This window comes from Mya arenaria, chromosome 6 (genome assembly GCF_026914265.1).
Source record: "Mya arenaria isolate MELC-2E11 chromosome 6, ASM2691426v1".
NCBI classification, from domain to species: Eukaryota; Metazoa; Mollusca; class Bivalvia; order Myida; family Myidae; genus Mya; species Mya arenaria.
Window position 1 is genome coordinate 62,470,767 of NC_069127.1, and position 13,618 is coordinate 62,484,384.

Here is a 13,618-nt window from a genome sequence, read left to right on the forward strand (position 1 = left end):
TGAAGATACAGTGATGGTTTCTACAATTATGATGTGCCCATTAGCTGTTTATATAAGAAACTATATACTTTTCTTTAAATAGAAATTTATTTCATTTTTTATGCTAATTTAAAGAATTATTATATGTCAACACGACGAGTTTTCGGAGACATTCAGTGTATCCTTGTAAAAATGAACAAAACAAGATTTATGTTGGTCAGCTGTTATGTTTAGTCTAAAATAATAGACGTGTTATACGGGATTCTTCCAATCCCTAACGTCTAAACGGGAATGTGCAAAAAACGGGGGTGTTTTAAAAATATTGAAATTGTTTTAAGTGAAGTATTTTATGGTTGAAATTGATCATAAAGAGTTAAATTCATATTTTACCATGTAAGTGAAATGTTATTTTGCACTAAACAAGCATTTAATGCATTAAAACAAGTTGTTTACCTTTCCAATAAAACGAAAGTTGACTGACACAGAAAACAATTATGCGAAGGGGAACAACTCCATACAATCGTAATAACTCGGCCTCCTCCGACAAAGCTTCGAGATAGACCTCGTTATACAATCGTAACAACTCGGCCATGGCCGAAATGTTCCTAGCGATTTAAAACTGTGCCCTGAAGCCTTGCAGGTGCCCTTCATGTATATATCGTTATGTTTTGACAGAATGAAATGAAAAAAAAAGCCGTCAAACTCATAATTATAAGTTGGATATTTATTTTTTGTGTACGGAACTAATATAAAATAACATTATCTGGTAATATTTCTTGTTTTTATGATATTTTATAGACTCTATATGCTTTAACCCGGAATCCTGATCGGAACAACTACCCACTTTTGATACTAAACAATTTGTACGTGAAGGATTTGCCATATCAAAAATCTAAAAAAAATCCGCCAACGTACAATTATTTGGACTACTGTTATGTTTAAACACCAGCTATTCGCCAGTTGTTATTTTTTAATGGTTTAATTTATTAAAGCTTATGTATCTACAAAAGCAGTGCATAAAAGCATTATGCTTAGCATACATCTTAGTCCAAATAATTGTACGTTGATGAATGTTAGCTTCAGTCTTCAGAGACGGTTTTTATTTGGCGACTCTAAGCGTCCATGTCCCACCTGTTGGTTTTCCTAGCCAAGAATGACAGAGCCCAGCGCTAAGTTTATTGAGCGGAAAGATAAAGGGCACCTGCTAGGTAGTTTAAATTGGTGATGCTTTGTTGACAGATCAATATGAATTAGCAACCCCTGCATTGGAAAAATGTCTTCCGGGCTTGTTAATATTCTGAATTTTATATAGCAGGGCTTGTTAAAAAAATTGATGCCAAGCAAAAGTTTAAGAATTCAGGCTTGTTCATCCAAAAGTCTAATATCGACGACTGGTTTCATGAAACACTTATGCACCAGCCAATTGTAACCACGTCCCCCCGGTCCAAGGGAATAACCGGGACTTTGACTTTCAAACCAGCAAACCCCGGGTATAATCCCCGCCTTGTGGGGACGAACTGATTGTTAAACGCCGGCCAAATGCCCCCGCACCCCAGAGACTCTATATAAGGCCCAATCTCCGCTAAATTTGGCGTTATGACTAAACTATCGCGATCACCCGGCCCTGCGGGGGCACCTGGAAAATAAAAACACAGCCCTTTTCCCCGGCTATCCCCGGTATACCCCGGGGGGCCGAGGTTACAATTGACTGGTGCATTAAGTGTAATAAGAGAAAGGTATTGTCTAAAAATAATTCAAGTGTAACCTTTGTGGTTTAATTTAACAATGCATTGTTGTTAAGCTTTGCATAATTGTAGTCTGTGTTAGTCAAGTTTCGTTTTATTGCAATTTTATGCTTTTTTGTGCAAAATATATTTGCACTTACATGGTAAAATATGAATATAAACCTTTATTACCTATTTCAAACATAAAATTCTTCTCGAAATAAAATTTCAATACGTTTCAAAAACCCCCTGTTTTTGCACAAACCCGTTTAGACGTTAGGTATTGGAAGAATCCTGTATAACACGTCTATTTTTTTAGACTAGCATACAATCATGCTTGTAGCTAACAACCATGCATGAACTTCATCAAACACGTGATTACAAGAGCCGTCGTACCAACACAAACTAGTACTACTATGAAGTCTCACCATATATATAGAGAAGTCGCCCCGCATATGGATTATATACGGTAGTACATATTATTTCTGTCAAATTTTACAATATTTATTGGCTATCTTTTTTAAAGGTATTTTATTGATTAAGAATTTATGATGGTAAATTAATATAAAGTCTATATGACAAGCTACTTATATGAATCTACCCATACCGCCTATATAATACATATGTGAGGCGACCTGTCCGTATATTGCACGACTCTGCACGACTCGTATTGGTGCGAGTTTGTGTTGGTACGACTTCTGTTAGCAAACTTATAGCCCTCTGAAAAATAAACTACAATATGATTTGAATAGGTTTTCAAGACAACCAAACCCTACCGACAAAGAATCCTGACCCGATTATGTATTTTTTATGTCAGGTGACTGTGAATGCAAAATTATTCTGTTTAGGGTACAGTGACTAATCTTAACTTTCTAATGTTAATGTTTAAGTCAAGTGTGGTCATTAGGAATTAAAACAATCAAAATCAAAAATAATATAGATCTATATGTCCAAAATTTACTGTCGCTTATGCTCAGAAGTTGTATGTGAACTGATGTGATGTTAAACACTTATCTTTAAGATACATGGTTGTTTTGCAGTCAGATTTATTGTTAATGTAGCAGAAGTCCAAAACAATATCATATTTAACGGCGTACATTTTGTTTAATTTCATCTTTATAAAAAAACTCCAAATACGATTGAATGTTACCACTAGCCGGTTGAAAGCAAGATATGATATAATGTATATTCTTTATTTCTTTTCAAAAACAATCTAAGAGTCTAAATCAGTCTTTACCATGTATATCCGATAAAATACATAAAATTCAACTTAGAGTGACTTACTGTTATATATAACAGTTAAACAGTATATAAAGAGCAACAGCTTTACAAGTACAGCCAATATCTAATCAATTGATTGTAACCAATAATTGACTGTAAAATAGAATACTGTTTAAAACAAGGAAGCATAAAGGAAGCATAATTAAAAAAAAAATGCAAAATATAACTATTATCAAAGTAGAAATGAATGTAAGTGATGATGTGCCATATAAACATTTGCATTCACATATTCTAGTGGAGGCATAATTAATTATTTTATTGCAGACAAAGTTTTTTTCTTGGCCAATTCTTACCTGATTTCTATCAAATGTTTTTTCATAAATAGGACAATCTAAAGGAAAATATTGTCGCACAATTTGGGGAAAATACATACTCACCTATTTTACATGTATAACAGGACATAACTTTGTTGGCAGAAAGTTATAGTTCAGGCCCCAGCATAAGGTGTTAACCAATGATTTTTTAGCTTGACTATTCAAAGAATAAGGAGAGCTATCATAGTCACCCAAGCGTCGGCAGCAGCGTCGGCGTAACCACTTATATTAAAGTTTGTGTACCACCTCAAATATTTTCAAACACCATTGAGGTAACTTTATCAAGCATTTTGAGAAAATTATGCCCCTTTTTCATCATAGAATTTACGTTAAAGATTACGTACCACCTCAAATATTTTCAAAGTCCATTGACATCTGGCTTTGAAACTTTGCATGCTTGTTACATGTTTTGTTTACAATTAAAATTACTAGAAAGTTTTTATTTGCCGTCAGTGCAATTGGTAAACTCCAAGGTTGCTCTGTTAAATTGTATTGAATTGTCCCCTGGTTTGAGAAAGCATAAGTGATTGAAGATTTTTGTTGTCTATGATACGCTTGAAATATGGTGTGTTTTTCTTAACTAGGAGTTGCAAAGTGTTATAATATTGGTTGTCAGTGGGTGTGCTATAAAGAACTTCCAGTAAACTTGCCTCAAGTTTTATGAGACAAAACTGGTTGAAGTGCCTAGCTTAAATGAAATTTTATACCAGAGATATTTAAGAAATAGTTTTATATGTGTTGTTCAAGGGTAATAACTTGTCCTCAATTGGAGGTGTTTGTGCTAGAATTGTCCTCAGTTGGAGGTCATTCACACTGCACTGTATTCAGTAGTTTTTTTCCCATGTTAAATACCATAATGTATAGTCTTGTTCTGTTTTTGATGCTTCTGTCACTTTCAGTGATGTGATGTTTTTGTATTGCAGATGGTCAGTGCCATGATGTGAATACTGATGATGTGGATGCTGATGATGTGGATGATGATTATGTGGATGCCTCCGGATTGAAATAGGTACTTTAATCTTTCTTATAATATAAGATGAATGGGTGCCTGTTATTGGAGTAATATTTCAATTATTTTTTGTTCTAGTATAAGCCTAGAGGAATATAGTTTTTTTCTTAACTAGAAGTTGCAGTGTTTTGATATTAGTCTTCAGTGGGGTTTCTATCAAATACTTTCAGTAGAGGTCCCTCCTATCTAATGAGACAGAACTGTTTGAAGTGCCTAGAGTTAAAGGAATTAGATACTAGAGACTTATACGAAATAGTTTTATGTGTTGTCCAAAGGTAATAACTTGTCCTGAATTGGAGGCGTTTGTGCTAGAATTGTCCGCTAGAATTGTCCTCAGTTGGAGGTCATTTACACTGCACTGTATTCAGTAGTTTTTCTTCTATGGTAAATACCATAATGTATAATCTTGCTCTGTTTTTGATGCTTTTGTCACTTTTCAGTGATGTGATTTTTATACCCCCCAAAACAAAGTTTGGGGGGGGTATACTGGAATCGGGTTGTCCGTCTGTCCGTCTGTCTGTCTGTCTGTCCGTCCGTTTTTTTTTGTCCGGGATTCATCTTTGTCGTTATTGAACAAATCTTTTTCAGACTTTCAAATATTAATGACCATGATGTAAACCTGTGCCTCCGTGGATTTGGTCAGAGTCGCATGATCCTGAGTGGAGTTGTGGCCCCTTAATGAGTTAAATTGGGCAAAATTAGCTTTGTCCAGGATTCTTCTTTGAAGCTATTGAGCAAATCTTTTTCAAACTTTCAAATATTAATGGCCATGATGTAAACCTTTGCCTCCATGAATTTGGTGGGAGTCACATGATCCTGAGTGGAGTTGTGGCCCCTTAATGAGTTAAATTGGGTAAAATTAGTTTTGTTCGTCCTACTCCTTCGTCATTTTTGAATGAATCTTTTTCAAACTTTTAGCCATGGTGAGAACATTTGCCCCTGTGATTGTGGTTGGAATCACATGATCATGTCTCCAGTTATGGCCCCTGAATAAGTTAAAATAGGCAAAAATTATACAGCTTTGTCTAGCCTAATCCTTGGTCATTTTTTCTCATTTTTTCTATAAATCTTTTTCAAACTTTCAGATGTCAATGACCATGATATGAACTGTTGAATATGTGATTTGGTGCACCTGTATTAATCAGAATGTTTGCATGGCCTTAAAAAGACCTTTAATTGATTTTGTCCTTAAAAAGACCATCAAAAGTCCTGAAGTTAGGTGCATACAGGCCTTAAATTTGTTACAATATTCGCTTTGGTGGCCTACTCCTTTGTCATTTTTCAATATATTTTTCTCAAACTTTCAGCTATCCATGACCATGATGTGAACCTTTGTATATGTGATTTTGTGCACCTGTATTATTTCCTTGGTACTCATGTGTGGGGGGGAGGTGGTGGGGGTGGGTAAACAGAAATTGGGTTGGCAGACTGTCAAATTCACCCGTCCACCTTCATTTTGGAATATCATGTCAGGAGTCATGACCCCTTTATGGTGAAAATGAGAGAAACAGGTTTGTTATCTCCCCTGAGGTGGGTGGGAGTGGGGTAATATTCGCTTTGGTGGCCTACTCCTTTGTCATTTTTCATCATGACCCCTTTATGGTGAAAATGAGAGAAACAGGTTTGTTATCTCCCCTGAGGTGGGTGGGAGTGGGGTAATATTCGCTTTGGTGGCCTACTCCTTTGTCATTTTTCAATGTAATAGGTATTCTAAATAAACTAAATAAATGTATTGCCTTGTGCTTTCTAATGATACCATAACTAAGGCCAGGGCAAACAACCTAGACAGGGAAGGGTTGGGGGTATTCGTTAGCCTTTGGCTTACAGTTCTAGTTTGTATTGCAGCTGGACAGTGCCATGATGTGGATACTGTTGATACTGATGATGTGGATACTGTTCATACTGATGATATAATGCTGATAATGTGGATATTGATGATGTAGATGCCCCGGATGATCAACCAGGGACTAATAGATGTACGCTTTTTCACATACCTTTCTCTTATATGTGATGAATGGTTGCCTGATATTTAAGTAAAATTGCAATTTAATTTTGTTCCATTATAAGCCTTGAAATTTAGTTTTTTTCTTAAAGGTCTAACGGTTGCAAAGTGTTAAATATTGGTCGTCAGTGGGTTTGCTATAAAACACTTTAAGTAGAGGTGTCTCCAGTCTTATGAAACGGAACTGACTTTGAAGTTCTTAGCATAAAAGGAATTAAATGCTAGAGATATTTATGAAATAGTTTTATGTGTTGTTCAAAGGTATTAACTTGTCCTCAATTGGAGGTGTTTGTGCTAGAATTGTCCTCAGTTGGAGGTCATTCACACTGCACTGTATTCAGTAGTTTTTCTTCCATGATAAATACCATAACGTATAATCTTGTTCTGTTTTTGATGCTTTTGTCACTTTTCAGTGATGTGATGTTTTTGTATTGCAGCTGGACAGTGCCATGATGTGAATACTGATGATACTGATGATGTGGATACTGATGATGTGGATGATGATGATGTGGATGATGATGATGATGTGGATGCCTCCGTTGATCAACCAGGGACTGAAATAGGTACACTTATTTTCTTATAATATGAGATGAATTTGTGCCTGATATTTGAGCAAAATTGCAAAAAATATTGTTTTATGATAAGCCTTGGAATACAGTTTTTAGCTCGATTATTCGAAGAATTAGGAGGGCTATACTACTCACCCCAGCGTCAGCGTCCGGTTAGAAATTGCAATTTAGGGCAAGTTGGGATTTTCACTTAGAAGTCCAATGCATTCATTCAATTGACTTAATACTTAACATAGTTGTTCATGACCATCACTCCTTTGAGGTTACATAACTCCATATTATCCTTAATACAAGTTATGGCCCCTGATTGACTATTGAACTTCGGTTTAAGATTTAGGACAGGTTGGGATATTTATTAATAACTTCTATACCCTTTGTTCAATTGACTTAATACTTCACACAGTTGTTCAGGACCATCACTCCTTTGAGGTTACATAACTCCATATTATCCTTAATACAAGTTATGGCCCCTGATTGACTTGGGTTAAACTTTTAGGGCAGGTTAAAGTTTTAGGGCAAGTTGGGATTTTCACTAATTAGTCCAATACTCTTCATTCAATTGACTTAATACTTCACACAATTGTTTATGACCGTCACACAATGAGGTTACATAACTCCATATTATCCTTAATACAAGTTATGGCCCCTGATTGACTTAGGTTAAAGTTTTAGGGCAGGTTAAAGTTAAAGGGCAGGTTAAAGTTGTAGGGCAAGTTGGGATTTTAATAAGAAAACGTCTATACCCTTCATTCAATGCCCTTAATACTTTGCATAATTATTGACGACCATCTTAGAACAAGGAACATAACTCCATTTTAACCCTTAATACAAATTATGGGAATTTTTTTTTTTTCAATTTTTCTTTTTATATCCTTTGAAAGGCACATTTTTATATATATTCTTAACCACATTTTCATAAAGGGAAAACCAGTTATTTGAATGTCGACTTGCGTCATTGTTCGGGCGGCTGGTGGGAGGCAGCGTCAAAGTCACCTTATGAATGGAATAATTTTAGCTAGGTTTGAAATAAATAGACCAAACTTGGTATATAGGAAGAGTTTATAGAGACCTTTTTTGAGATTGTGTTTTGGGCCCCTAGAGTCATGGTCTAGGTCAATGTCACTGTTTCTAAAAATAGAAATATGCTTATACTGAATAACTCAAGTAAAGGTTGACATAGTGTGACCAAACTTGGTATATAGGACAAGTTTATGCAGAGCTTTCATGGATTGCCTTTCGCCCCCCTAGGGTCAATGTCACTGTTACTAAAAATAGATTACTGTGTAACCGAACCTCAACAAGTGGTAGTAAGCCGCACGGGCGGTTACAAGAACCCTCAGGTTCGACACAGGGCAAAGGCAGGGAGGTTGGGTGTGAAGAACAACTGAGATGTTTGCATTTTTTTATACAATCTATTCAAGAATTCAAGTTCATTAATTAAATTCAAATGGAAGTAACACTGTAAAAACCAAACTAACTATGAAACTAATAAATGCCTTAGACATACCTAGCTGCTCAGGCAAGCCACAATGCAACTTTAGGCTGTAAGTTTGAAACAATTCTGTCAAGTGTCAAAAATTGACAAACACAGTATAAAAAATAAACTCCAAGTAATTTATTTCTAACTGTCAAAAATCAGAGAAATTTAACATCTCAGGTACAATAATCAAGTTTTTAAATTGGAAAACCTATATGAAAAAATGTGAGTGGCCCACAGGGAATCCACGCCTTACCTTACAGAGCCCAGGAAAGTAAAAATGGTGAAGGTACCGTCAGAGGACAGATAACTTACTGAAACTAATTCAGTCGGTCTTTAAGCAGTAAGAAAAACCAATCCAAATAAAAGTAATGAACTTCAGTAGCACAGGAAAATGTAGTAACAGTTATGGTTGACATACTTTGACCAAACTTAATATGTAGGAAGAGTTTATAGAGGACTTCCATTGGATTGTGTTTGGGGCCAATCGAATCAAGGTCACTGCTACTAAAAATAAAAATATGCTAAGTACTGAATATCTCAAGTAAGGGTTGACATAGTGTGACCAAACTTGGTATATAGGACAAGTTTATGCAGAGCTTTCATGGATTGCCTTTCGGCCCCCTTGGGTCAAAGTCACTGTTTCTAAAAATAGATTACTGTTTCAGTTATGGTTGACATACTTTGACCAAACTTAATATGTAGGAAGAGTTTATGGAGGACTTCCATTGGATTGTGTTTGGGGCCCATGGAATCAAGGTCACTGCTACTAAAAATAGAAATATGCTAAGTACCGGTACTGAATATCTCAAGTAAGGGTTGACATAGTGTGACCAAACTTGGAATATAGGACAATATGCAGAGCTTTGATGGATTGCCTTTCAGCCCTCTTGGGTCAAAGTCACTGTTACTAAAATTAGATTACTGTTTCAGTTATGTTTGACATACTGTGACCAAACTTAATATGTAGGAAGAGTTTATGGAGGACTTCCATGGGATTGTGTTTGGGGCCCATGGCATCAAGGTCACTGCTACTAAAGATAGAAGAAAGCAGTTGAAACTGAATCTCTTCTGCCAATCATTAAACACCTGGTTTTGTCACATCCCGCTTCTTGTTCACTTTTTTAATTTGATTGTTTTATTGTGTTTGATAGGCACATATAACATTGTTATTGTTTTCACTTCTAAGTCAAAGCGGCGTAGTCAAGCGCGCTGTCTTATAACAGCTCTTGTTTCTTAACTAGAAGTTGCAGAAGTTTTTTTTATATTGGTTGTCAGTGGGTTTTCTTTAAAATACTTTCTTTAAACGTGCCTCTTAAAGACTAAATTGTTTGAAGTGCCTAGAGTAGGATGATATTTGAAACAAGAGATATTTATGAAATAGTTTTATGTATTGTCCAAGGGTAATAACTTGTCCTCAATTGGAGGTGTTTGTGCTAGAATTGTCCTCAGTTGGAGGTCATTCACACTGCACTGTATTCAGTAGTTTTTCTTCTATGGTAAATACCATAATGTATAATCTTGTTCTGTTTTTGATGCTTTTGTCACTTTTCAGTGATGTGATGTTTTTGTATTGCAGCTGAACATTGCCATGATGTGAATACTGATGATACTGATGATGTGGATGCTGATGATGTGGATGTTGATAATGTTGATGCCTCCGTTGATCAACTAGGGACTGAAATAGGTACACTTATCGTTTTTATAATATAAGATGAACGGGTGCCTGATATTTGATGTTTTCATGTATAGATTTGCCCTTGTTGTAAAAGAATTAGCTTTGGAATGTAGTTTTCATAATGGGTTCAAAGTGATTGGAATGAAGTGTCTTCATTTGGACATCAATGGGTGTTCGACCAAATTCATTGTCTTTTGAGGTGATGACTACATGTAGAAATTTGCTTAACAAATAAGAAATTCAAACCACCAGAGATATTAAAATCAGTTTGACATCATTCAAGTCGTAGGTTGAAGGTCATTTCACAATCTTGGTTGTACATCATTGTATGTAAATAACATTATCATTAACCGAAATGTTTAATATATGTACCTGTATGTGCTTACAATTAGTAAAGCTGAATACTTTTTTTCAGTATTATGCTTACCACAGAACATAATCAAAATACCAGAGGTTCAAAAGACAAAATACTATGTCATTTTGTTGCAACATGTCTCTTTTAGCCTAGTTGTGTAGAGATAGTTGTGTGTGTGTGTTTGAGATAAATTATCTCCTGTATTAAAAACACTACACCTTCAATATTTCATAACCTGTACTGCATTTTAAATAATAGGCATCAAGGAAATTTGAAATACCTGAGATCTCAATACAGGCATGGTGTCTAATAAAAGTAACTGGCCTCCATTGGAGGTGATATTTTTAGAAGTCCTCAGAAAGAGGTTTTGTTAATGTCCATCAATTTCATTCAAATAATACTCGTCGAGAGACACCTGTTTCATTATTATAAATAGCATTAATTGTTAGCGTTAAGAAACATAGCAGACCTATTTGCGTATATAATATATATATTTTTGTCTCCATAGGTCAACTCGAAGCAGTCGTAAATGCTGGGATTGGCACAAACCATGTAAGAATCATATTGAAATTTGTAGCAATTAGAAATTTCTATTCTTAAAGCAAATTTGATTTAAAAAGTGTTGTTTCTGTAAAGGAGTAAGTGCACTTTTGTGATCAGGCTTTTCTGTTGTCTTTCTTAGTATACATTTAATTTTGTGTAACAACCATACTTGTAATCTTAAAAAAAAACTATTTAGTGTTTAAATTACCAGAATGTGTGTCATGTTACTGATCAGTGTAAAAAGTTACAGTGAAAATATCTAATTGTATTTAACAGAAAGGCCTTGAATTGAATTTCTACATATCAAATAAAATCCTGAAGTCAAACATATTTAACATGGACAACAATGTATATTATATAGCACTGTAAGACTGTTGCTCAGGTCAGTGCTACAGAAAAATGAGTTTGCTTACCGTGCCCATTTTATTGTACAAATTCAGAAATCAAATAATATAAAGGTTATCAGTGAAAACACATCATCTTGAATACAGGTCATATTTATATATTGACTTGCAGAGGCACTGTTGCTAATTCCTAGACAACTTCAATTGATAAAACATGTTTTAATGTAGGATTATATGTTTTATGGTTATTTGTCCTATAGAGGACTATCAAGAAAACACTTTCATATTTTAGTGCTCAACATAGATGAAAATATAGTGATTTTTTTGTCTATAAAATAGCCTTATTTCTGTGTTTTAGGAAAAACGAACAGCCACAGTCAGAACACCTTGGAGCTAGGCTGAAGAAGACGTGGTAGAAAATGGCCTTAAAAAGTGTTTTAAGCTTAATACTCTTGACAAAAATAATTTAGAATGTCTTGAACTTATAAAGAAGTATCCAATTCTTGCCAGGCGATCAAGGACAATGGTGAAAGGGTACATTAGAAAAATGCAACTGGCCTTGCAATAGGCTCATCAAAAAGCAAACAATTAAACAAATAGATACTTTAAATTATAGAATAGACTAGATTGCATTTTGATTTAAGCTTTATATCTGAATACCATCAGTGATTGACATGTTCTTTGGATATTGTTCTATTATTATTTATTTTTTAACAATTAAAATTTTGAAATTGAATATGGTAATAACTTGTCCTCAATTGGAGGTGATTTTGCTAGAATTGTCCATGATGTTTGTGGTCATTTACACTGCAGTGTATTCAATTGTTTTTTTTTGTTCCATGGTAAATAATGGTGTGTGGTATTGTTTTGTATTGAATGCTTCTGTCATTCAGTGATGTGATGTTTTTTGTGTTGTTGGATAAATTGATGAAATGCAAATGAAATATCATCATGTATGAACATGTCAAACAAAAATGTATTAACTTTCTTCTGTTTGCTATCAAAACGTTAAGTATTTGTTTGGCTGAATTGTATCTAGAGTCAATGAATGAAGATTTGTTTATTACTGAAAATTGATATGCATTATTTTTTGTAAAAGAAAATTTTTCAGAAAAAAGTATCTTGGTATTGTGATATGCCTTGGCACCTGTCAGGGCTGTGGGCATCATGCAGTCTTTTACCTAGGACAGTAACTAAATCTTTTCATATTTAAATAAAACTTGGTTAGGATGTTGCCAGGGACAATATGCATGTGTACATCAAGGAGCATAACTCTGGCTTTAGTTTGTATTGAGTTATGCCTCATTTTCGAAGGAGAAAAAAACAGACGAGCGCTGGTGTTTTCTTCATGGCGCTCTTGTTGACCTTGGCGAGATCAAGGTTCAATGTTGAAATAAGATATGCCTTGTAAGTTATTTTAACTAACAGGGGAAAGTCTGACAATCAAGTTTAGACTTTAATAGCTTTAATAGTGATTGTTGTGTAAAGTGGACTTTCAACATATTTTATCATATAAATAGAAGTATGAATTCTGCTCTTTGGAGCTAAAAATTATCTACTTTCCGGCTATTGATAATTATGTACTTATTTCACATATCCGAGCATGTTATGTATCCATTTGTCTACATTATACTGATTACTTAGTATTGATATATTCGTATTTAATACCTGTCTTGTAATGATCAGCTATATAAATATATCCATCCATCTGAAGTTTCTGTTAATTGACACTTAACTATTACAGTATTACAATCGGACCAATAAAATACTTCTGAAAACTTTACTGACTTGCTGACATTATCCTTGATGTATATGCAAACAGATATTAGTGTCACATCCTTAAAGTGCAAAGGAGTCATTTTAGTTCCACAAGATGATGCGTTGTTCGCATTACATTATAATATTAGTCCCATGTAACACACTGGGTGATTCAGTTTTTTCAACGCAGTCGTTATCGCACGCTGAAATAGCCATTGAAATTAAGGGCAGTTAGTATGACTATCTGTTTTACTTCCATATAAGAGTTACAATATGCAGAGGTGTCATTTTTTTAGAAAAGAAACAGTGAGAAAGATTTTACCAGCTTGACCTATAAACGCACCGACAACATTTCTGTTCTGTAGTACCGTACGAATTCGCTGGATTGATACCCTTCGGCGTCGCTAAATTAGGCATTTTTCATGCATCAAAAATGCAAAAAGTATGGTCTGATCATATATTCAATGAATAGCAACAACAACATAATAAAAGCATTTCACAAATACATTCAAACACCCTTTCCAAGTTCCATCCATTTGAAGGCAGCCAGAGCCTACTCGCCGAAGACAAAAAATATTTCAAGCA

At 34.7% G+C, this 13,618-nt stretch overlaps 1 protein-coding gene across 1 annotated transcript; it reads left to right on the top strand.

Moving 5' to 3' along the window:
• The first annotated feature begins 1,132 nt into the window (after positions 1 to 1,132).
• Positions 1,133 to 13,058, top strand: LOC128237961 (ciliogenesis-associated TTC17-interacting protein-like). The gene is made up of 6 exons (XM_052953537.1): positions 1,133 to 1,187; positions 6,251 to 6,283; positions 6,747 to 6,872; positions 9,935 to 10,042; positions 10,897 to 10,940; positions 11,634 to 13,058. The coding sequence occupies exons 1-6, from the start codon at positions 1,133 to 1,135 to the stop codon at positions 11,670 to 11,672; spliced, it is 405 nt and encodes a 134-aa protein (XP_052809497.1). The 3' UTR covers positions 11,673 to 13,058.
• Positions 13,059 to 13,618: the final 560 nt, after the last annotated feature.

Bases quoted from the DNA above. Each gene is read 5' to 3' on its own strand.
- LOC128237961 (XM_052953537.1), top strand. From the start codon at position 1,133: ATGACAGAGCCCAGCGCTAAGTTTATTGAGCGGAAAGATAAAGGGCAC. The intron at 10,043-10,896 runs GTACACTTATCG...TTGTCTCCATAG, and splicing joins TCAACTAGGGACTGAAATAG to GTCAACTCGAAGCAGTCGTA. The intron at 10,941-11,633 runs GTAAGAATCATA...TCTGTGTTTTAG, and splicing joins CTGGGATTGGCACAAACCAT to GAAAAACGAACAGCCACAGT.